Here is a 27204-nt window from a genome sequence, read left to right on the forward strand (position 1 = left end):
TAACTGAGAGGCTTTGAAACTCTGTGAACAGGGGGGAAAGGAATTGTTAGTAATGTGGACTCATGACCTCATTACTAGCAATGTACCATGTCAGGTTGACCTCCACGCGGTTCCCTCTGGAAACCATCGTGGTAAATTCCTGGTGAACTTGACATGATCGTCTAACTGACCTGACTTTATGTTCATCTTACCATCCTCCACTGGTGCCCCGCCAGCGTAAACCGTTAGCGCAGGCGGGTGCATCATTCCATTATCATACACATAAAAAAACCTCTGTGAACATAATAATTTCTATCCTTGGTAGAATGCGTGCCTGATCTTTAGCTACTTAACTAGTACTGACACCATATGGGTAAAGAATCAGCCTAAAAACCTTAGGAGATTAGAAATAAACTTTATTCACAATACTAAATTTACGGCTTCCGGAGTCAAAAGAAAATGAAATAACTGTCAATGTCTATTGCCAATATGTTAGCTGTCAACCCACTGTCAATTTTTTTGTCAGTTACGTCATGTTATATGCAATCATCTGTCAAAAGTCATTGTTATTTTTATTTTTCGACTTTGTCATTATTGAATTAGTGTGTGTAACGTGTTCGCATGTGTTCATTGCTGTTGTAATTTACCAACTATTTTTCATAGTCTTTTGTGTAAATATGAAATAAATTATTACAACACTTACGTTTAGTGTAAATAATGCTAGTTAAGTTTTAGGATTAATTAATTTCAAGTGTGTGATACTAGTATTTTGGGAGAATTCAGCTTAAACAAGTTTATAACAGTGTTTTGAAGTACACAAATGTAGTTTCTACATATTTAATTAATGATAAACTGTCTTTTGGCGTATATTAAATAGGTCTGTTATATATAGGTAAGTACTTATGTAATCTAAGAGTAAATTGTATATAATCGTAATTCTTGTGAAACTATTTAGCTGATTTTCACGCTATGGGTCTTAGGACGGCAGGAAAAGAGTTCCATAATTTTAGACATATACAAAATTCTACGTACATTCAGAAATTACATACCAACTTTTACAAAATTTTGTTCATTGCGTATATTTTTTTTATTTATATTTTTAATTCAAGATAAGACTTCTGACAAAGTTTTCTGCGGGTGTTCTCCAACTTTCTTATTTTATGCGCCAAGCTGCTTGTTTTTTAAGAATATGCGGTTGAAAACGTAGTTATGGAGGTAAAATAAATAATGGTCCCATGACATGTTAGCCCTAATTGTCATTGGAGCTACAAATCAAAAATATTTGAACCTAAGAGACAGAATAAGATTATGTTTTTATCTATCCCAGATTCATCTATCCCTAAATAAAATTGGAATGTCTGTTTGTAATATTGAAATAATCATTTTTTACTACATGCATATAAAGAACACACTGAAATAACTTTTTTTACAATTTCTGTCTGTCTGTCTGTTTGTTCCGGCTAATCTCTGAAGTGGCTGAACCAATTTTAACAGAACTTTTTTTGACAGGTAGCTGATGTAATAAGGAGTAACTTAGGCTACTTTTATTTTAGAAAAATAAAGTTAAATTCCATGCGGACAAAGTCATGGGAACAGCTAGTATACAATATGATACCTAGCTCTTGTGGCCTAGTTTATTTAAGCTGAGCATAACAAAATTAGTAGTATTGATTCAATTAAGTAATTAATTATTTTTTATGTAAGAAAGTTAATATATTTGCTGATATTGTTTTGGTTAGTTCTCTCATACACATATTTATGTACGTACAGAGTATGAAACACTCGTCTTCACTGCATGTGATGTTCTCCCTGTCCAGCAACTTTGGTAGGAACCTGTTAGTTATACTACTAGCGTCATTAGTTATAATTTTTATTATATGGTATACTGTATACTTTTATTATATGGTTTATTATATATTATCTTGGTATCTTTTTGTAAATTTTAATTCCAACCATTGTGAATTGTAAGAGGAGGGAACTGTTACCTAAATACAAGTTTCTACTTAGTTTGGGTACCAGGGAACAATTTAAATTGTAAATATTGGATGCAAAATAAAAATTATTATTATTATAAATTAAACCAGTCTGTAATTAATCATGTGTTTATTATCATCATCATCATCATCGCAGCCCGGAAGACGTCCACTGCTGGACATAGGCCTCTCCCAAAGATCTCCACGACGATTAGTCCTGCGTTGCTCGCATCCAATGCCTTCCAGCGATCTTGACCACATCGTCGGTCCACCTTGCTGGAGGCCTTCCCTTATGAGATAGCCAAAACAATACAGTGTAGGTTATACAATAATTACAACAACAGAGTCAATTACTATACTACACTTAAGTATATATTCAATACACTACACTTTTTATTGTAGAACTTACTCCAGTTCTAAAGCCAAGATATTTTAGAATATTGCAGAGAAATTTCGGTGGTATACCTTTCGCTGTCACTTCAACTGTATATAATTCTAATTTAAACATCATTAATTCATGTTAGACATTTTAGCCGCTTATGAACTTCATGTTTTTTTATAAAATAACCATTTTCCATTAGGAGTATCATTGTTTGCAACTTTTTTTTTTTTAATCTGTGCCTATCCTGCAATCAGTCGGAGACTATGAACAGATGTGGTGTAGGTGCTACGTCTTGTTTGCTGCTTAAGTTAAAAAAAAAAGGTACCAGAGGCCCATGCTGGGGGGAAATGGGATTGTTAGTAATGTGGACTAATGATCCCATTCACATGTATGTCAGTTGACCTCCATGGGTTCCCCCTGGAAACCATTGTTAAATTCCTTTTTGTCCTTGTAAAAACATTCATGAATCATATTATCATCCTTAGTTAATTACAAAAAGTTATAGTTATAAAAAAAAAAAGGTTGCTGCATCTCACAATAGCAGCGTCACATTTTTTTCACGAAAAACATTCATGAATTCTTAGTTAATTACAAAAAGTTATAGTTATAAAGGTTGTGTCACGTCACGTCACGTCTACTTAATCTAGATAGACATAACCTCAAAATAATGATAGGGACAATAACGGGCCATTGTTCCTTAAACAAACACTTATACAAAATTGATGTTACAGACAGTCCCCTTTGTCGGGGCTGCTTTGAAGCCGAAGAAACGGCAGCTCACGTAATCCTGAAGTGGGCAGCAGTGGCCACACAACGAAAACAAATCTTCGGAACGGTGAGGTCGCTCCGTGAAGCCTGTGAAGACACCAGGAGTCTTCTGCGCTTGGGACGAGCTTGGCTGGCTACTCTAGTAGTCTGGCTCTGCACGCACAACGGCCCGAATGAGAGGTTAATTGCGGAGACTGGAGTCCAACATACATTTACATACAAAGGTTGTGTCACATGAATAGGTATAAAAAATTATTCACACTGTCTGTGACTCTCTACTTACAATGTCGCTAGATAGTTTATTATTTTTAGACTTGACGGTATGCAGCAGGGCCTTTATCTTATATATTTATGGCATTATTATTGATTCTGTGTCAACAAAGTAAGAAGTTTATATCTATACATATAAATAAATTCTGATTGTAATATTGAAATAACCATTTTTTACTACATAAATTCGATGTCCATAAGCGGGTAACGCTTATGAATGTAGATTTTTTTATATTATAGTTTTTCCCTACCGTCCAGTTCAGTATATAGATCCAATTGAGAAGAACTGGCAAGAAACTCAATTGAATATATTTTTTTATACCAGTTTATTTCCAATATATTTATATAGGTCTATGTCTAACATTAAATGAAAATCCCGTGCATGAACAACTATTGTCATGCACGCTCGTCATCACATGTCGCAGTTCATCACTGAAAGGGTTTTAAAGACGCAGCCTATTGCTTTCTTGATTTTTTTATATTGTAATCTAAATCTGATATTCAATTCTTTATATTTAGACGTAAACAACATGTTCTATCTACTGCATCCGCCCAAAAGAGTGATACAGAGTGTCCGGTGTACTATCTCCTTTGCGAAGGAAGTATGTCTATGCCTATAGGTCTATTGACTAAAAGCTTGATTGCGTAACGTGATTCAATCAAATCTCATTTGAAATAAAAGTAGTATAATTGACAGCTTCGGTGGTCTAGTGGTTTAACACCCCGCTTTACTATCCGACGGTCGTGGGTTCGATTCCTCGCATGTTACAAACATATTCATGAGTATGATTGTTTGTATCAGTCTGGGTGTTTTCTATGTATAATATGTATGTATTTACAAAAAAAATATCTATATATATGTCTCAATTATCTAGTACCCATAACGCAAGCTTTAGCTAGCTTAACTTGGGTCTAGATGGCGCTGTGTGAATTGTCCTGAGATTATTATTATTATTATATATTATTTACAAAAAAATCCATGTTTTACATATAAAATTACATACAAAAATGTATACACGTATTTACAAGTATATCAGTTGTACTAGACAACATAACACAAGCTCAGCTTATCTTGGGACCAGATGGCGCTGTGTGACTTGTCCTGAGATATTATTATTATGATTAATAATTCGGACATTTTGACAGCTAAAAACCATACAATGTATGTATTGTATGGTTTTTGTATGGTTGTCAAGATGTATACAATTGAAATTAAAAATAATTTATTCGTGTACAATATTTTAGCCGCTTATGAACGTCAAGTTTTTTGTATTACTATTTTTCCCGCCCAGTTCAGTATACAGATTCAATTGAGAAGAACTGGCAAGAAACTAAACTGTTTTTCTTTTTTTTTTTGAACAAGTTTATTTATTCATTATATGAAAATTCCGTGCATGAACTGCTACTATTGCCATACATGTTTGTCATTTGAGTAATTGTTTAGTGAGACGCTCAATAAACATGTTTTAAACTTAGTTGAAGGTACTGTTAAATGATTCCTACATAATCACAAAACAGTTTCAATTAACGCTTTTACGCTATACATAAAGAAGGACAATAGTTGCGTGCCATCGATGACAAATTTTTCACCTGGAGGATGATAAGATGAACATGATCGTTATCAGGATGGTTTCCAGGGGGAACCGCGTGGAGGTCAACCTGACATGGTACATTGCTAGCAATGGGGTCATAAATCCACATTACTAACAATCACATTTCCCCCCGGAGTTGTGTATTGATATGCCCTACGATTGTAGAATGATCTCTTAAATCATATAAACTGTATTACAAGGTGATCCCCATTCCAATTCAAACGGGGATCGAAATTACGACGGCCTGAGCCTAGGTTCGAACCCATAGCGGTGCCCTCACACTAAAGTCGTACCCGCTAGGCGGAATTGGCCTTCAGCCGTTCCATAAGTCCTTCCTTGGTTTGGAGTGCCATCTGCACTCGCCCCCTATCGTCCGGTGAAGCTGTAAAGGCCAGCTGCGGCCTCCAGCTTTAGAGTAGTCTGAAAAAAAAGTATTCATCGCGTTTATCAGGTAATGCACGACATGATAATGAAAATCGCATTTTCTTTCAACGTGTCTCGTTTGATGACTCATGCATAGTTCAGGCCCCCTATCGTCCGGTGAAGCTGTAAAGGTCAGTTGCAGCCAACAGCATTAGAGGAGTCAGAAGAAATATATCATTTGTAGATAAAATAGTGACTACATACCGATGTATTTTGTATCGAGATTGCGTGTAACGCTTAGTTTTTTATAAATATGGGCGTAGTTTTATTTACTTTTACTATCAATGTTCCGCGAATAACTTGTATTTGAGCGATTAGCAAGTAATCACGTGCAGTGTGTCTAATGGATGATAATGGTATGGCGGGACCATTCCATTATCATCTATGGATCCTGCGCAAATGGTTTACGTTGGAAGGCACAATGTAGGATGATAAAATGAGCATGATGTCAGGTCAGCGCTTCTAGGCAATTTTCAATTTACCACGATGGTTTCTAGGGGGTACCACGTGGACGTCAACCTCGTTAGTTGTCGAAGTTAGTCCACATTATTAATAATCCCCATCTCCTACAGACAGTCTCTTAGATACATATTATTAATAATATAACTAGCAGTGCTTGAGACTTCGTCCTCATGAAATAGTGACTTTAACCAATCTATACATCTATACATATAAATAAAACTGGAGTGTCTGTTTGTAACATTGAAATAACTGTTTTTTACTACATGCATATTAATATAAATACGGTACATACACCAAAATAACATTTTTTACAATTTTTTTATTTTGACGGGACTTTTTTTGGCAGGTAGCTGATGTAATAAAGTTAACTTAAATAAATAAAGTTAAATTCCACGCGGACGAAGTTGCGAGAACAGCTAGTAAAAAATATAAATAATCTAACCCAAAAGAGCCAAATAATAAGTTTCATCATTCTAGCTTCAAAAAGGACGAATTTCCATACTTTCGTCCCATATTTTTTTTATATCTTAAAGAGTAATTAGTAATTTGTACAAACTCGAATGTCATATTTATTTATATTTAATCATCAGCCTAAAAATAGGTTTCAAGTTTCTATCCTAAATTCCTATCGTCCGGTCAAGCTGTGGCCAGCAGTATTAGAGTAGATCGAAAAAAAATTACCTTCCATCGTATCATCAGCTTGCCTTCAGCCGTTCCATAAGTCCTCCCACGGGTTCGGACTACCGTCTAAACTCGCCCCCTATCGTCCGGTAAAGATGTGGCCAACAGCATTAGAGTAATCCGAAAAAAAACTTCTATCTGACCATCAGCTTGGTCTCTGACAGGTCCGTAAGGCAGGTGTTGCCCTTCAGCCGCCAAGCCATAAGTTCTACCGCGAGTTTGCCATCTGCAATCGCCGGTGAAGTCAGTTTGTTTATCATTCTAAATTCAAATTCAAATTCAAAAATCATTTATTCATGTAGGACATTTTAGCCACTTATGAACGTCAAGTTTTTACATTATAATTTTTTTCCCTACCGTCCAGTTCGGTATATAGATCCAATTGAGAATAACTGGCAAGAAACTCAATTGAATTACTTTGTTTTTAAAATCCTGTTTATTTACAATGCATAGGTATTTATATAGGTGTCTATGTCTAACATTAAATGAAAATCCCGAACATGAAAACTATTGCCATGCACGCTCGTCATTCAAGTAATCGTTTAGTGAGTAATAGGCCTGGCTTACCTTATTCTAGTAACAAAGAAAAGGCCTAATAATATCTTAGATAGCATGTAATTAGAAAATATTCACATTAAGCAAACATGATTTTGGACAATCGTTGATGGATCACGTGCTGATTAGTATTTTTGTCAATAAATATATAATCGGCGATCTTTGCTATCAGATCAACAAGTACTTGCTTGTTGCAAGGTACAAGCGAAGTACCACCTATATGTATTTTCTTTTTTATTTGTTAAAACTCTCCCAAATATTCTCCATCCAACAAAGGAAGGTCGACTGTGGTGTGGAATATTTATCAAAACCAAATCATACACCGTAGTCGCTTAGCATTTTACCACGACTTCGACGGCGTTGGTCCGTCTTGTGGATGTTGTGGGGACACTTTATTGAGTGGAGCACGGAGTAATCTTAGAGATCAGGTTTGTACTCCTCCGAAATGGCTCGCCGATCGAGACAAAAATTTCATCAATTGTCGACTGTAGGGTCTCAATCATTTAGCACTCAAAAAAATTCCGATCGGTCAAGGTCAAGGTATTTTTAAGAAAATTCCGATCAACATGTTACGTGGTAACAACACCGGTCAAAGTTATTGACTAGCTGAACCGCACAACTTCGGCTTTTTACTTGACATTTATCATTATATTTCGCCTAATTTACATTATATCTTTTTAAATTATAGCCTATGTTCTGTAGTTTTTGTCTGGAAGAGAAACAAACATACATCCATCAATCCTTGCTCACAAACTTTCGCGTTTATAATATTACATAGTAATTCTTATTTATTGTAACAAACCGTATTGTATCGAGTTATATTTAATTTCTCTTAATTTAAAAACTTTAAAACAGCGTGGGTGCCTCAGTCTCTCCTGTATCAGCTATCATCACTTGTTTCGTAAGCTGTATTTCAGTCTATATCAGGTCAACCTATTAAATCAACCTATTCTATATAGAAAATAATAGTTAAACTGCATATTTCAATAAAGCGGCAAATAGTATTCGATTTAAGTACTATAGTTATTAGACATCAAATAACTGAGCATGTTTTTTTACAGATAGTCAAAATGGTGTCGTCAGCAATGAAAACTGGCCTCTTTCTTGGCTTCGGATCAGTTCTAGTCCTCATCGGTGCCATAATGGCGGCTTGCTGGCCGCCACTGTTCATGAATCAGTTGATGAAGGTAAGTTTTTGGACTAGACTTCTTCTTTTTAAAGATATAGAAGGCAAAGTGTCTTGTGGCACATCTAATGGTAAGTGATTACTGCTGCTCATTAGCACCCGTAACACCCAGGCAATTGCAGTTTAGTTACCGGCTTTAGAAGGTGTAGGTAATAATAACAACCTGCAAACACACACAGCGCCATCTAGTTCCAAGTTAAGCAGTGATATATTGTGGGTACTAGACAACTGATACAATTACGCCATTTTTTTATATACAGAAAACATACCAGACCAATACAAACAATCATACTCATGAATGAAGTCAATAAAACATACTTTGTGTTCTACATTTTTGCTGTCGCGTGTCATAACAACTTCTATACTTTTTCTTGTCTATATCATCAGTGAATATATCATAGACAAGTGAATATTACTAAAGTATTATACAAACTCGGGAGAAGCTGGGGCTGGTCGCTTGTTATATATAAAATAATTGGTAATTAGGACATTTTATCTGTCACTAACGACTTAAAAGTTCTAATGATTAAGTAATTTCTATAATTAATGATAATACGTCTTTATTTAATTATATACGTAAATCGTAATTTAAATTAATAATAGACTTGATCACAGGACTATATCTATATATATAAAAGCATATGAATTATAGATGAGAATGCATTAATGATATAATATGCTTAGCTAAACATATTTATTGATAATTTTTACATACTACAAAAAATACATGAAGCACATCTATAGAAGTTGTAAAAAAGGATTTGAGCAAATACTCGTAATTCTAAAAATAAAATAAAGACTATTAATAATATAATATTTAGTAAGTTTTCCATATAAAATTTAAGACAAATTTATTATTCAATGGACTATAGGCTCAGAAATTGTAGTTGACTAAAAAGGAAGTGGGACGATTTGGACCACTTTTATTGTATGACCTGGAGTGTACAAGGACAGGAGGGAAGAATGGAAGCTTTAGAAGGTCCGTAGGACAAATCAGGCTCAGGTAAATCAGTAGGTGAAATTAGGAACACTAAAATATTTGAAGTGCTTTACAGAGCGTGATTCTGCGATATTTCAGTATTTATCTCTTTCCTTTTACTTGTCTCGTATGTCTCGGTGTCGTATACAAGTTTAATGAGTCTTTCTCTTTTATAAAATCAATTTTGACAAAAGATGATATTGCAATAAAAAGACACGTAATATTTTTAGTATATAGTGTTAAGTACTTCAGGGCAGTGACTTGGGTCCCATAATATATTTACAATTTACGCTCGAAGTTTCCTCCATAGATACGACCCTGAAATGCTTATATTAATCAACAAAATTAATCTAACTTTAATATCTGATAAGTTAATGCAGACAAAGCCTATGAGACAAAGATTGTTCATATCCGGTGACATGTAACACCAGATTTAGAAGTAGATAGCTATAAAATAGCACATCATAGTAGTGCAATAGAAGTGAATGCATAGTTCCAATTATCATATCTGTAAATGGGTTAATATCACAAGTAATTGGCATACATATAGGGATTCTTATGGATGGTAATGGAATAGTGGACCCGCCTCCACTAGCGCTTTAAACTGGCGGGGCAAATCTTGGTAAATTCACCAGAAATTTATCACGATGGTTTCCAGAGGGAACCGCGTTGCTTTATCCGACATCGTATATTGCTAGTAATCGGATCGTCAGTCCACATTACTAACAATCCTCTTTTCCTTCTGTAAATGGGTTATTATGACAAGAACTTGCCATACCATAACATCATATGCCATAGGGTTAGTTTTATCCTTTTATGACTGTATGTTAACCATACAGTCATAAAAGCTAAGAAAGTTCTTCCTCAATATTTCATCAACTTTATTTGTCGTAAACAGAAATAGACAGTATATTTTCATCACATATGTGTATATGTTCTAGTGATTTAGCACACCACCTTACTTCCGATGGTGCGGGTTCAATTCCTCGCATAATAGAAACATTTGTATGTAACAGTCATACGTTTGTATTGGTCTAGGTGTTTTCTATGTATATATTTAAAACATGTATCACTTGATTAGTACCCATAACACAAGCTCTGCTTAGCTTCGGACTACATCGCTATGTGAATTGTCTAAGGTTATTTATAGTTATTATTCTCTCATTTTCATAGCGAAGCTGTTGGTAGTACTAACGATGGGACATTATGATTATTACTTTTAATCTTTTCTTTTCTCTTCTTCTCTTAGTTTAAAAGAAGTCAACTCACCCACACGGGCCTTAGCCAAAAGTATATGTGAAGATGCTATTATTGAGTTAGTTAGAATTATTATTATTAATACACGTTTGCGCAGCCCCTCCGATCGATCCCCCGTCCAATTCAAACGGGGATCGAAATTACGACGGCCTGAGCCGAGGTTAGAACCCCTAGTGGTGCCCTCAGACTAAAGTTATATCCGTCAGGCAGGAGTTGGCCTTTAGCCGCTCCATAAGTCCTACCGCGGGTTTGGAGTGCCATCTGCACTCGCCCCCTATCGTCCGGTGAAGCTGTAAAGGCCAGCTGCGGCCAACAGCATTAGAGTAGTCCGAAAAAAAAAACATTTGCGTATATTTTAATTGTGCATGTTGTGTATATCTGTTGATATAATTAAGTGCCTATTTATATATTAATATTAATAATATATTAATTTCTATCTGAAGATTAATTTAAGTAGTAAAATCCTTGTAATATCAGTATATGAGTGTTGCAAGATAAAGGGAGTGTGATTATGATGCTGTTAATTGCTGCTTTTAATGAGATTTTTAGGGTTCCGTAATAAATGGATGAAAATGATGTGTCATGATATCAATTTGTGTGTCCGTATGTACATCTGGCGACTAATCATTACTAGTAATATGATAAATGTAATGAACAAAGACGAGTTTATCTCTAAAAGCCTTTTATATGTAACTAGATACTCGCCCCGGCTTCGCCCGGGTGTAAATGTATTTACACATAACCTTCCTCTTGAATCTCTATAACTATTAAAAAAACTGCTTTAAAATCCGTTGCGTAGCTTCGATTTAAGCATACATAGGGACGGACAGATAGCGACAGCGACTTTGGTTTATACTATGTATTGATAGTAATTTTTCTATAATAAGGAATTCTATATATTTGAAAGCAATTTTCATATTATTAATGTAAAAATATGTATATTTATTACGTTTTCTCGAATGAACGAGTCGTAATCAAAGACATAAAGATATTTTAGCAATAACAAGGAAGGAAAGGCGAAAAGGTGACGTAGTTACGGGTCAACTTTGTAATACATGGATTTCTATTATTTTGTTTAATTCAGCTACAATTAGCATGTGTGAGACCACAAATATACGGAGCGAAAATCTGGACTTCACCATTTAACCGTAATTTATATTAATTACTAGTTACCCACCTCGACTTCGCAGGGGTGTACATGTATTATACATATAAATCTTCCTCTTGAATCACTCTATCTATTAAAAAAACCGCTTCAAAAATCGTCCAAATAGCTTTAAAGATTTAAGCATACATTACGGGACGGACACAGCGACAGCTATTTTGTTCTATACTATGTAGTGATGGTCGAAGGTCGATGGTGATGGTGAATGGTTTGACCATAGTTTGACTATTAGTTAGTCTTAATCTTCCTTAATATATATGTGGGATTATCGCGAGTGAGACTTGAAGGAAAGTCTTAAAATATTTAATTATTTATAAACGTCTTTACATCGTCTTACGTCGTTTTATCAACTCCCTCTCCTTTTTTTAAAATAAAACTATAATAAAATAAAATGCATTTTTATTATAGTTTTATTATAAAAAAAAAGACGACTTAATCAAAGAAAATAAGAATAAATCCTCTTTCCACATATATACTATTACTAGCTGTACCCGCGACTTCGTCCGAGTAAAATAGTGACCTTGAGCAAATAATAAAAAATATATATTAATAATCTAACCCAATAAAAAAGTTTCATCGTTCTAGCTTCAAAAATGAAATTTCCATACATAATTCCATACAATTCAATCAACAGCCAAAAACTAAGTTTTAAACTACTATCTTTAAAATGAAGATACTTCCATACATACCATACATACATTACATCTCCCCTTTCAACCCCTTATAACCCTTTTTCTTATATTTTTTTAATGCTACTTATATTAGTGTCATCATGTACCAATGATAAGATGTCGCTATACTGTAACCATTTATGGCTGAGTCCTGTATCATAGGTACTGATATTTTCTCAACAGCCAAAAAAATGGGTTTCAAGTTTCTAGCTTTAAAAAATGACAATACATGCATACAACATTTTAACTCCCCTTTTGACCCTTACAACCCATTTTCGTTAATTATATTTAATCAATACGCAAAAAAATAAGATTGAAGCTTAAACTTTTAAAAAATTCCTCTTTCAGTCTCTTATAACCATTTTTAGCATTAAAAAGTAACCTATGTCCTATCTCAAGATCTAGACTTTATCTGTCACTAACGACTTACGTAAATTTCATTTAAATCAGTTCAGAAGTTTTGGCTTTTAAGACAGACAGAGTCACTTTCACTTTCATATATTAGTAAGGTATTTATTAAATAAACTGACCCTGGAAATTTATATAAAAAATTATCGTTCTATTCAAAATGACGAATTTCCATAAAAACTTTTATCTGCTATTTTATTTTACCCCTTGAATGGTGACAAAAAATATTTACAAATTTAAATGTCATATTTATTTATATTTAATAAACAGTTTAAACATTTCTTTAAATTCTTTTGAAAATTGGTGGTCCAGTTGGCCAATAACATAATAAAATTTTGTTAAATCAAAATAATAGATATGATATTCTAAATTGCAAACTATCCCTCTACTTGCGCGAACCATAGCTCTGACTCTACTGGCCAGAATGGAGAAACGCGTATTCCGAACCTGAATAGCTCGGATGGAACGGTAGATGTTGTTTCTTCCACAGAAATCTTGTTCATACGTATTGACAACATTTTTAATATTATATGTTGTTTTATTCTTCAAAAATATTAATAATATGTTCTTACGCTCTTGTCCAAGAGCAGGGTCATCAGTTATAGGCTATACCAGGATTATATTTATGTATTTATAAAATAAAATTGCAGAGCAAACGTTTATTCATTTAAATTCATAAGGAGACAACGGATTGACAATAATCAGTTGCGCGCGCAACATCGCATGCGCTCTGCTTATACAAATGACATATATGTTTATTTATGACATATGAGCGTTAATAAGTCGCATATCTAGTACAATACAATGTAATTCAGAAATTAAAAATTTTTGAAAATAGACTTAATAACACAATTATAAAGTAGACTTTCCAAAATATCTAATTTTTTAGTTAAGCCATTATTATAATAAGTGTGTATTCAACCGCATAAAGATAACCTTGCATATTTTCAACCCCTTACAACCCTTTTTTCGCATTAAAAAGTAGCCTATGTCCTTCCTCGGCGTCTAGACTATATGGGTACCAAATTTCATTTAAATCAGTTCAGTAGTTTTGGCGTGAAAGCGAGACAGACAGACAGACAGACAGACAGACAGACAGACAGACAGACAGACAGAGTTACTTTCGCATTTATAATATTAGTAAGGATATACCCGTTTGTGAGTATGGATGTTTGTTACTCTTTCATGCAACAACTACTGAACGGATTTTGATATTTTACAGTAAGATTGCATCAGAATAACACATTTTTTATTGAAATTTAACGAGGGTGAAACCACGGGGACAGCTAGCATTCGATAAAGAAATCCGCTTAATAATAAATGTACTATTGTTGTTTATATTGTATTTTTTACATTGCACTGAATAAAATATTTTTCTTTCTTTCTTTCTTACTAATATATGTATGTCCGGAACCCTCGGTTTACCAGTACGTCTTACACTATATCAGTTTTTTAAATTTCATATTATATGATAAGCTAATAAGTACAACTACACGCAAAACTAATCGGATGCATTAGCAACGTATCAACTGAAATTAGATTTAGGTGTTGCGTTATCAATTAAAACTTATTTGATAACGTTATTACTCAAGTCTAGCTTTAGACCCTAACTGATATTCACCCGTGTCTAATGCGTTCAGGGTGTGACTTCACATAATATGTACACACACACACACTTACACACGATACGCACGCACGACCATATGCACACACACACACACACACACACACACACACACACACACACACACACACACACACACACACACACACACACACACACACACACACACACACTCACACACACTCACACACACTCACACGTGTGCACAACCATATGCACACACACACACACACTCACACGTGTACACACGCACGCACGCACGACCATATGCACACACATACTGCACACTTGGTTTTGGTCCGAAAGTGTGGTAATATACAAAGAGCAAAAATCCAGCAAAAGCTGAGAAAACAAAACATAATAATAACATCGGAGAAATTCGAGAATATAAAATGCATGATTAAATAAAAATAATAATTCATTACAATAGACCAGACATAGTACTACAAGATAAAGTTTTTTTTCTTACCTGATAGACATTGCAGTTAGGGGTATTAGGAACTGCAATGTCTATAGTTACAGATTGTCCAGAAGACAATTGCTGAAAAATAAACAAAAAGAAGAAGTAACAAGAATCTGGAAACAGGAAAAAGTTTATTTAATACCAATAGTCCTCTTATCCACAGGTATCAATTATCACCTACATCATAGTCTGAAACAATTAAATATACAAAAAACACTCTACATCACTCTTTAAATGGCTGCCATTTTAAATACCTGTCGAACTGTCCGAAAGGACATAACTCCAGTTACACAATAAGTACACATACACTCACACATATGTGTGTATACACAAATATACACTCTGCACTTACTTAGTTTCGGCCCGTAAGTGTGGTAAAAAAAAACCAGCAGAAGCTGAGAGAATGTAGTGTAAATAATAATAATTTTTATTTGTCTCAAATTATAGATCATTACAATTAATGTTTATAATATTGAAAAGTAAAAATCGAGACAGAAGAGTCTATTACGGCGTCCAAGTTACTGTTTGGTCGCCGAATTGTCAACACTAGGCTTCAATCTATATCTGAACTCTATTCAGTGCCTGACGAAGCCTCGTTCAGAAGCGACATACGTGTCGCAATATGGGTTTAGATTCCATGACGGTCGAAATTTGATCGATATTTGAGAAGTTTTGTAGTCATGCAGCACGTACCGTTACGTCATGTGTGAGATCACTGTAGTCTGTTCGGAAACGTTAGTCAAGTTTCCGAACAGACTACTTGTGATTCACACATGCTAATGTAACGGTAGTCAAGTTCCGAACAGACTACTTGTGATCTCACACATGCTAATTGTAGCAGAATTAAACAAAATAATATAAATACCTTAAATAATGATAATATTGTTTTTGTAGAAAAAACTTAAAATTAATATACGTTGACAATATTATCTGATTGCACTAAGAATATTAGTGTTGTGCGGTTTCTATGTTGATTATCGTATGCCTCTTGTCACTTATGTATTTATTCAAGAGAGACAAATTTTTTGTTCGTTCGTCTTGCGATGAGATGAGTTCCGAATGTGTGGTAGAATAAAAAAAGATGTCCATTCAAAAGTGCTTGTGGAGTTTCATCATTATCATTATTTACATAGTATAAAACAAAATCGCTCTCGCTGTCTGTCCGTCCCAATGTATGCTTACATCTTTAAAACTACGCAACGGATTCTGAAGCGGTTTTTTTAAATAGATAGATTCAAGAGGCAGTTTTATATATATAATACATACATGTACACCGGGGCGAGTAGCTAGTATTTGAATAAAGATTATTTCTATCTTTATATTTGTATATCTATTGTAAAGTAAGAATAAAATTATTTAAAAGAACAACACATAAGTTTCTTTCTTGTTCTTCTTGTGATGAGACAGCTTTCCGAATGAGCGGTAGATTAAAAAAAATGTGATGACTATTCAAAAGTGCTTTAATGTAAGTTTATTTGAATAAATGATTTTCTATTCTATTCTATTAAGAATAGAATAGAATAGAATAGAAAATAATTTATTCAAATAAACTTAATTTATGTAATAGTTGTCAATTATTCTGATCTCGAAATCATTCCGAACTCACAGTAGACTTGACATATCATAACAGTTTGTAATAGAGTTTGAATTTGATAAATTTCTGGTGAATACGTCACGGTAATCTAACTGAGCTGATTTCATGCTCCTCATTTTATCATCCTCTGGTGTCCCGCCGGCGCATACCGTTAGCGGGGGCACCATTCCATCATCGCGGTTTAAATAAAGCCGGAAAGTCTAATTAATCGAAATTAGAACCCCTTAGACTAAAGTCATATCCGAAAAGAAAGGAGTTGGCCTTCAGCCGCTTCATTTCCTTTCTTTCTTTTCTTTCTTTCTCTTTCATAGTCTTTCGCGGGTTTGGAGTGCCATCTGCACTGGCTCCCTATTGTTCGGTGAAGCTGTAAAGGCCAGTTGCTGTCAACAGCATTAGGATGTTAAGTGCAGTTCATTACACCGTACTCTATTGATGCTGCAGCGCAACCAGCCGTCGACCGTCCGGACGTCCGGACCGTTCGGACGTCCGGACGTCCGGACGGTCGACGGCTGGTTTTTCTATTTTATTATTTCATTGAATTAGTGGTTTGTATTCACACACTTAAACTTAAATTGTAAGTAAGAATAAATTATTTAAAAGAGCAACACACAAGTTTCTTGCTTGTTCTTCTTGTGATGAGACAGCATTCCGAATGAGCGGTAGATTAAAAAAATGTTATGACTATTCAAAAGTGCTTCAATGTAAGTTTATTTGAATAAATGATTTTCTATTCTATTCTATTCTATTCCGGAGTACACCGACAATACCAGGGCCGACCGCCACTTGTGCATAGTACGGTGGCAAAGTTATACATAATTTATATTCTTGTAAAGAATCAGCCATTTAAGTATTTATAATATAATCATTGGAGCTGCTGAATCTCCAAGTGCCATCTGCAGTCGTTCGGTGAAGCAAGGCCTATTACTCACTAAACGATTACTTGAATGACGAGCGTGCATGGCAATAGTTTTCATGTTCGGGATTTTCATTTAATGTTAGACATAGACACCTATATAAATACCTAAGCATTGTAAATAAACTGGATTTAAAAAAAAAGTAATTCAATTGAGTTTCTTGCCAGTTCTTCTCAATTGGATCTATATACCGAACTGGACGGTAGGGAAAAAGAATTATAATATAAAAACTTGACGTTCATAAACGGCTAAAATGTCCTACATGAATAAATGATTTTTGAATTTGAATTTGAATTTGAAGCTGTAAAGATTCAGCCTACAGCATTAGAATAGTTCGAAAGAAAAAATATTTCTAATAATGTATCTTTTGTTTCAGATGATGATAGTCACAAATGAATCGATGTCCTTCGAAATGTGGCGCGAACCGCCTATACCCATGTACCTGGAGTGTTTCTTATTTAACATAAGTAATGTGAACGAGATCCTGGCAGACAGGAACGTGAAACCTCATCTGGTGCAGTTCGGGCCTTATGTCTATAGAGAAACACATACCAAGGTAAGCTTGGAATTCATTAAGAAGAATAACATGATAACGAAATTACCAGATGAGTTTCAATCTTTTTTCTCAATGACGATACTTCCATAGAACCTTTCATATTCTCTTTCAACTCCTTGCAACCCTTTTTTCACATTAGCCTAGTAGCCTATGTCCTTTGTCAGGGTCTAGACTATCTGTGAACAAAATTTCATTTAAATCGGTTCAGTGGTTTAGGCGTGAAAGCGAGAAAGACAGACAGAGTTACTTTCGCATTTATAATAAATGTACAAATATACGTATATTTACAATAGACACTAATGCAATGAGTGTCAAAATTTTTTACATAATTATTTAGTGGAGTAATAAAAACTATAAGTTTTAAGAAAATGCGAATTTACAAAAAAATATTAAAAAAGTAATAATACAATACAAACTTATAATGAAAACAATAAACTAGTTGTTCACAACTATAGTGGTGGCTCAAAGTGTCTTTTGTTTAAATAATCTTGACTTTGATTATGCACTTTTTTATTTATCTGAAATGATATTGAATAAATTGTATTACAGTAATGACTATAAAAACTTTAGGTGTCCTATTGCACTATACTTGCGAACATAACACAATTTACTATTATATTTAAATAAAAGTTTCCAATTAAACAAATCGGTATCGCAGGTACACCACTTTCCCGCTACAGGTGGTAACATTCTTTCAAAATTTTACATTTAAACCTGTCAATTTAATCTCCGGGATTAAAAAACAGACTAACGGCTGTATGGGATTAGACTCTTTGCTTTGTGTCTTTCCCTATAAAGAAAAATAGAACAAAATAAAATCAGACTTTAGTAAAATTTTAATTAAATCAGATCAAAGTATCCAGACTAATACCTTTTATGATTACAGGCCAATTTAACGTGGAACAACCATAATGACACGCTGACATACTTCAACCAGAGGTGGTGGCACTTCCAACCGGACATGTCCAATGGCAGCCTCTCCGACAACATCACCAATGTCAACCCAATAGTTGTGGTATGTTATCATTTAACTTTTTCTTATTAATATGTTTACGGCTCTGGATACAAGTCCTTTTTAGCCCAACTTAACAAATATTCACAAAACAAGTTAAAACTTATACTTAGGGTTACCAACTATTCTGTTTTAGGCAGTTTTTAATTTAGTGTTAGACATAGACACCTATAGACGTAGGAATGAAGATCATATCCTAAGGAAGGTGTTACATATGAATGTGGATGGTTATAAGGGCAGAGGAAGACCGAAAAAGAGATGGATGGACTGTGTGAAAGATGATATGGTAAGAAAGGAAGTAAATAACGAGATGACTGCGAACAGGGATGAATGGAAGAGAAAAATATACTACGGTGACCACAAATAAATGGGATAAGGAAGAAGCAGATGATGATGACATCAGTATCTATATAATTATACATATTGTACATAAACCGGCTTTTAAAAAAAATATTCAATTGAGTTTCTTGCCAGTTCTTCTCAATTGGATCTGTATACTGAACTGGGTGGTATGGAAAAAATATAAGAAAAATATAAAAAAATTTACGTTCATAAGCGGCTAAAATGTCCTACATGAATAAATGATTTTTGAATTTTTACTGTTGAACAAAAATAAAGTATACAAAATACAGTTTTCAGCGTCAATACCTCAGCATTTACTGAAAGAGTTTTTTCAGTAATGAATGCTAAGTGGCGGGAAGATAGAAATAAACCATCTATAAATTTAATAAAAAACAAGTACCGCATTTATTTTAATCTAAATATATATAACTCAAATGTGACTGACATAGTGATCTATCAACGCACAGCCCAAACCACTAGCCAGATCGGGCTGAAATTTGGCATGCAGGTACATGTTACGACGTAGGCATCCGCTAAGAATGGATCTTGATTAATTCTACCCCCAAGGGGATGAAATAGGGGGTGAAACCGATCCGGCTGAGACTTTGCATGCATAAAGCTACTATAACATAGGCACACCCTAAGAAAATATTTTGATAAATTCCACCCCTAAGGCTATAAATTAACGCGAGCGTAGCTGCGGGCAAAAGTTAGTTTCAATTATAATTGTGGTGAAGCGAATGAAGTTTTTAAAAAACGATATATTTACATATGTTTTAACTTCGAACTGCAAACAATTATACATATAAATAAGATTGGATTGGGCTGTACGTTGATAGATCACTATGTCAGTCACCTTTGAGTTATACATATTTAGATATTCAGACAAATAATAAATCGATTACTACAACATATCCTCAGCACTGAATACAAGAAGCTCGACTTCAAACACGGATTATTTCATACTAGCTATCCACCCCGGCATCGCACGGGTGTACATCTATACATATAAATAAAATTGGAGTGTCTGTTTGTAATACTGAAATAACCGTTTTCTACTACATGCATATGAATATAAGTACGGTACATACACCGAAATAACATTTACAATTTTTGTCTGTCTGTTTGTTCCGGCTAATCTCTGAAATTGGTGGACTGATTTTGACGGTACTTTTATTGGCAGGTAGCTAATGTAATAAGGGGTAAGTTAGGCTACTTTTATTTTAGAAAAAAGGAAGTTAAATTCCACGCGGACGAACATTTACAATTTTTGTCTGTCTGTTTGTTCCGGCTAATCTCTGAAATTGGTGGACTGATTTTGACGTTACTTTTATTGGCAGGTACTAATGTAATAAGGGGTAAGTTAGGCTACTTTTATTTTAGAAAAAATGAAGTTAAAATTCCACGCGGACGAACATTTACAATTTTTGTCTGTCTGTTTGTTCCGGCTAATCTCTGAAATTTGTGGACTGTGTTTGACGGTACTTTTATTGGTAGGTAGCTAATGTAATAAGGGGTAACTTAGGCTACTTTTATTTTAGAAAAAAGGAAGTTAAATTCCACTAGGACGAACATTTACAATTTTTGTCTGTCTGTTTGTTCCGGCTAATCTCTGAAATTGGTGGACTGATTTAGACGGTACTTTTATTGGCAGGTAGCTAATGTAATAAGGGGTAAGTTAGGCTACTTTTATTTTAGAAAAAATGAAGTTAAATTCCACGCGGACGAACATTTACAATTTTTGTCTGTCTGTTTGTTCCGGCTAATCTCTGAAATTTGTGGACTGTGTTTGACGGTACTTTTATTGGCAGGTAGCTAATGTAATAATCTCTGAAATTGGTGGGATTTAAGTACTTTTAGGCTACTAATTAATAAGGGGTTTAGCTACTTTTATTTTAGAAAAAATGAAGTTAAATTCCACGCGGACGAACATTTACAATTTTTGTCTGTCTGTTTGTTCCGGCTAATCTCTGAAATTGGTGGACTGATTTAGACGGTACTTTTATTGGCAGGTAGCTAATGTAATAAGGGGTAAGTTAGGCTACTTTTATTTTAGAAAAAAGGAAGTTAAATTCCACGCGGACGAACATTTACAATTTTTGTCTGTCTGTTTGTTCCGGCTAATCTCTGAAATTTGTGGACTGTGTTTGACGGTACTTTTATTGGTAGGTAGCTAATGTAATTAAGTTAGGCTACTTTTATTTTAGAAAAAATGAAGTTAAATTCCACGCGGACGAACATTTACAATTTTTGTCTGTCTGTTTGTTGTAATGAAATTGGTGGACTGATTTTGACGGTACTTTTATTGGCTAGCTAAGTTAGGCTACTTTTATTTAAAAAAATGAAGTTAAATTCCACGCGGACGAACATTTACAATTTTTGTCTGTCTGTTTGTTCCGGCTAATCTCTGAAATTGGTGGACTGATTTAGACGGTACTTTTATTGGCAGGTAGCTAATGTAATAAGGGGTAAGTTAGGCTACTTTTATTTTAGAAAAAATGAAGTTAAATTCCACGCGGACGAACATTTTCAATTTTTGTCTGTCTGTTTGTTTGTTCCAGCTAATTTCTGAAATGGTTGTACCGATTTCGACGGGACTTTTATTGGCAGGTAGCTAATGTAATAAGGAGTATCTTAGGCAACTTTTATTTTAGAAAAGTTAAATTCCACGCGGACGAACATTTACAATTTTTGTCTGTCTGTTTGTTCCGGCTAATCTCTGAAATAGCTGGACCGATTTGACGGTACTTTTATTGGCAGGTAGCTAATGTAATAAGGGGTAAGTTAGGCTACTTTTATTTTAGAAAAAAGGAAGTTAAATTCCACGCGGACGAACATTTACAATTTTTGTCTGTCTGTTTGTTCCGGCTAATCTCTGAAATTTGTGGACTGTGTTTGACGGTACTTTTATTGGTAGGTAGCTAATGTAATAAGGGGTAACTTAGGCTACTTTTATTTTAGAAAAAAGGAAGTTAAATTCCACGCGGACGAACATTTACAATTTTTGTCTGTTGTTTTTTAGAAAAAAATAGCTAATGTAATAAGGGGTAAGTTAGGCTACTTTTATTTTAGAAAAAATGAAGTTAAATTCCACGCGGACGAACATTTACAATTTTTGTCTGTCTGTTTGTTCCGGCTAATCTCTGAAATTGGTGGACTGATTTAGACGGTACTTTTATTGGCAGGTAGCTAATGTAATAAGGGGTAAGTTAGGCTACTTTTATTTTAGAAAAAATGAAGTTAAATTCCACGCGGACGAACATTTACAATTTTTGTCTGTCTGTTTGTTCCGGCTAATCTCTGAAACGACTGGACCGATTTTGACGGTACTTTTATTGGTAGGTAGCTAATGTAATAAGGGGTAACTTAGGCTACTTTTATTTTAGAAAAAAGGAAGTTAAATTCCACGCGGACGTAGTCGCGGGAATAGCTAGTTATTAATGAATGCAATAACGATTAAACACAGACCGTGGCGTACGATCTACGGTACAACAGTGTCTTTGAGAAGACGGTGGCAGATGTGTTCCTGAGACTTATCCACGAGAATATGTTTGTGACGGCCAACGCCAGCTCCTGGCTGTTCGACGGCATCGACGACCCATTGCTGACTGTTGCAAGTCACATACCGTTCCTGCCACGTGAAATACCGTACGACAAATTCGGATGGTTCTATGACGTGAGTAATTTTTTTTTTTTTTTATGGAAGTACAAAGGTACAGGATATTTATAAGTATAATTAGTAAATCACGGGATCTTACCACGTTTTTTTTTTGTTGAGTTCCCGATATTTTGGCTGTGTTTCAACGGCCATGATCACGGGTAAACTATTTGCCCGGGTAAACTACTTACCCGGGTAAACTATGTACCCGGGTAAACTGCTTACCCGGGTAAACTATTTACCCGGGTAAACAAGGTAAAAATGATTGTAAATTAGTAAGTTGTGTGAGTAGCTCTAAAACCATATATTTACATATGCTTTAACTTCGAACTGCAAACAATCTATACATATATGTATATAAAATTGGAGTGTCTGTAATATTGAAATAACCATTTTTACTACATGCATATGATTAAAAGTGCGGAAACTACACCAAAAACCACTTTTTAAAATTTTTGTCTGTCTGTCTGTTTGTTTTATCTCTGAAACGATTTTGACGGTATTTTTATTGGAATATGTAATAAGGAGTAATTTAGGTTACTTTTATTTTAGAAAAATAAAGTTAAATTCCATGCGGACGAAGTCGCAGGTACAACTAGTATTATTATATAACAATGTTGGCCGATATTATATACTAGCTGTGCTCGCGGTTTCAACCGTTAAATTTCAATATAAAATATAGCCTATGTGTTATTCTGATGCATAAGCTATATTACTGTAAAGTTTCATCAAAATCCGTTCAGTAATTTTTGCGTGAATGAGTAACAAACATCCATACTTACAAACTTTCGCGTTTAGAATATTATTAAGATACAGTATAGTCTGTTTTTTTATCCCGGAGAGTAAACTGAGAAGTGTAAATGTCAAATTTTCAAATAATATTACCACCTACAGCGGAGTAGTGGTGTACCTGCGATACCGATTTATTTAATCGGAAACTTTTATTTTAACATTAATATGTTTGAAACTAATGTTTTAAAACTTTAAGGGACGTTTCCACAACAGATTTTCAAAATTTACATACATATACTAGTGTTTCCATGACTGTCGTATTATCTAAATATATATAACTCAAAGGTGACTGACATAGTGATCTATCAACGCACAGCCCAAACCACCGGACGGATCGGGCTGAAATTTGGCATGCAGGTAGATGTTATGACGTAGGAATCCGCTAAGAAAGGATTTTGATTAATTCTACCCCCAAGGGAATAAAATAGGGGATGAAAGTTTGTCAATTTTAAACCTATCGGGCTGAGACTTTGCGCATGTGACTAGTGTTTCCATGACTGTCGTATTATCTAAATATATATAACTCAAAGGTGACTGACATAGTGATCTATCAACGCACAGCCCAAACCACCGGACGGATTTTGAGGTAGATGTTATGACGTATGCATCCCCTAAGAAAGGATTTTGATAAATTCCACCCCTAATTGGATAAACTAACGCGAGCGAAGCCGCGGCCAAAAGCTAGTACAGCATAAAAATACATTTTAGTCGTTTCCGTACAAATAATAATTTTTACAGTATGAACCAACATTTTTTTAGCTAAATATTGTAAATAGCTGTTTGTTTTATGATATATCCTTACATATAAAAATTACGTGTCACGTTGTTTGTCCGCGATGGACTCCTATACTACTGAACAGATTGCAAATTCGATTTACACATTGTATGGCAATTTGATCCAACTTGAAAGATAGGATAGCTTACATCTCAATTTATAGTCGCAATATTATGGTTTTCAAGGATCATAGCCACATCAACGCGTGGTCGGGACTGCTGGTGACACTAAAATTTTTTGTTGATGGGTAATTTCCAGTTTGCCCGGCAGTTATCTGAAATGAGTCAATTCGTATTAGTCACCGGCGACTATGCACTGCCAGTTGGATTTTATCTCATTAATATAATACCCAAGTTTGATTTATGATCATATTGACTCTGAAGCGTAAAAAACAGCAACCTAATACATATACATGATTATAGTTTTACCCGACTACTATGTATGTATATGTATAGAATAGAATAGAATAGAAAATCATTTATTCAAATAAACTTAATTTAAGCACTTTTGAATAGTCATAACAATTTGTTTTTTATCTACCACTCGTTCGGAAAGCTGTCTCATCACAAGAAGAACGAGCAAGAAACTTGTGTGTTGCTCTTTTAAATAATCCTTGTAAGTTTACATTTACAAGTCGAAACGTGTGAATACAAACTACCAACAAGCACTAATTTTTGGGTCAAATATAAATATGCAATAAGATTAAATCAGTCGTAGTGATAAGAGCAGACCAGTTCCTACAAGCAGCACTCGTTTCACGAGTATGACGGATGAGCCAGCCATCACTGCGCTCGACCATATTTTAGGGAGCCCAATGACCCGGCCCACCACGCCGCCACATGTCTGGACATTTTAGTGAGCATGACTACTCATTCCACACGACCACGTCACAGCTACAAAAATTACTATATGATAGTTACAGTATTCGCACTTTACATGAGGATGCATGCGGCAATCAATACAAAAGCCGCTACGCTATCATATATCAAGAAAGCAGTATGACAATTAAAATTATAACGTTGTCCGCAAATAAACTTATTCTTGCTATATATTGCTATCATCTATAAATTCATCTATTTTATAATAGGCTTTTTTACATAACGTATGTTACGTATGTTTTTTTTATACCACTTAGGTGGCAAACAAGCATACGGCCCATCTGATAGTAAACGGTTACCGTAGCCTATGTATGTGTATGTATGTTAGGATTGCCAACACCAAATTTAAAAAACTAGGATTTGAAGTTGGAAAATCCAGGATAGGACGACCTCGATGTCTAGCGGTCTAGTACACCGCTTTGCGGCCGATGGTCGTGGGTTCGATTCCTCGCACGGTCATAACATTTGTATTCATGAGTATGATTGTTTGTATCGGTCTATGTTTTCATTTATAATGTAATATACACATTTTGAATTCTAAAATTCGGATTTTAATTTTCAGGCTTCTTACCTTATTAATTAATACGTTAATAGTTGTAGTTAATGTTTGTATCGTAACATGAAATTATAATACATGGACAGACGTATTTGCAAACAAACGAGTTGTTTGTTGTTGAATTATCACTTTTGTATTTACAGAGGAAACGGGGTCATTCGGTCGTTATTAATCATTATATTGCAAATTATTTCTTTTGTTCATTGTATGTACTTTATATTGAATGACCCATTAAATTTCTTAATATTATAATTGTAAAACCTCTCGACAATTCACAGAACGCCATCTAGTCACAACCTAAACAAAGCTTGTATTATTGACTTTGACGACCTCGGCACACCGCTTTACGTCCGATGGTCGCGGGTTCGATTTCTCGCACGGCATCGGTTTGTATCGGTCTGGGTGTTTTCTATGTGTAATATAATATGTATGTATTTACGAAAAAAAAAATCTATGTACTTGTATCAGTTATCTAGTACCCGTAACACAAGCTTTAGCTAGCTTAACTTGGGTCTAGATGGCGCTGTGTGAATTGTCCTGAGATTATTATTATTTTTTTATTTTTTCTCAGCTTTTGCTAGTTTTCTCCATTATTTTGTTATATATATTAAAAAAAAAAAATCTCATGGAATGATTTCGGTGGACACCACCCCCCACAATTCGGTCACCTCGTGAGCCAGGTCGAGGTATTTTATCTTTTTCTCAGTTTCGGCTTTCACGAGGTTCTCGTCATGCGGTATGGTGATGTCCACCAAAAGCGCCCTCGAGAGTGCCCGATCCATCACCACGATATTAGGTTTGTTCGCAAGAACGGTCCTGTCCGTGATGATGCATCGGTCCCAGTAGAGCCTGACGCTGTCGCTTTCGAGGACCGGATGGGGCTCGTACTTATAGTACGGCAACCTCTCATTCGCGAGGCCGTACTTCAGAGCAAGTTCTTGATGGAGTATTTTGGCTACCTGGTTGTGTCTGTGCAAGTACTCAATATTGGCAAGAGCTGAACAAACCGAAAGCACATGTCTGAGTGACTCACCGGGATGGCGACATGCCCGACAGATGTCCTCAGTGCCATCCTTCAGAATGTGCTTTCGGTAATTGTTCGTCTTAACCACCTGATCCTGTATTGCACAGACAAAACCCTCGGTCTCTCCGAAGAGATCACCGAACTGTAGCCAGTGCACGGAGGTCTTCGTGTTGACGTATGGCCCGTGGAGGGCTTTGAAGAACCTTCCGTGCAACTCCTTCTCTTTCCATACGGCCTCCCGCTGAGAGGTACCCAGGACTTCGAG

General features: G+C 35.0%; 2 protein-coding genes across 2 annotated transcripts in view; both read left to right on the forward strand.

Moving 5' to 3' along the window:
* Nucleotides 1–2743, forward strand: part of LOC131849401 (ATPase family gene 2 protein homolog A-like) — a 245133-nt gene extending 242390 nt beyond the window's left edge. Inside the window, exon 3 of the mRNA XM_059199470.1 lies at nt 2732–2743. The gene's annotated coding sequence lies outside the window, so the exon portion shown is untranslated. The remainder of the gene's footprint in view (nt 1–2731) is intronic.
* A 5407-nt stretch (nt 2744–8150) lies between these two features.
* The window catches only part of LOC131849397 (protein croquemort-like), a 32049-nt gene continuing 12995 nt past the window's right edge, over nt 8151–27204 (forward strand). The window contains exons 1-4 of the mRNA XM_059199465.1: nt 8151–8272; nt 17723–17902; nt 18789–18917; nt 22723–22932. Of these exons, the coding sequence (XP_059055448.1) occupies nt 8156–8272; nt 17723–17902; nt 18789–18917; nt 22723–22932 (636 nt within the window). The 5' untranslated portion in view covers nt 8151–8155. The remainder of the gene's footprint in view (nt 8273–17722; nt 17903–18788; nt 18918–22722; nt 22933–27204) is intronic.

The sequence above is a fragment of the Achroia grisella genome, unplaced genomic scaffold (assembly GCF_030625045.1).
Source record: "Achroia grisella isolate CSIRO2021 unplaced genomic scaffold, CSIRO_AGI_Agris_v1 utg642, whole genome shotgun sequence".
Lineage (NCBI taxonomy): Eukaryota > Metazoa > Arthropoda > Insecta > Lepidoptera > Pyralidae > Achroia > Achroia grisella.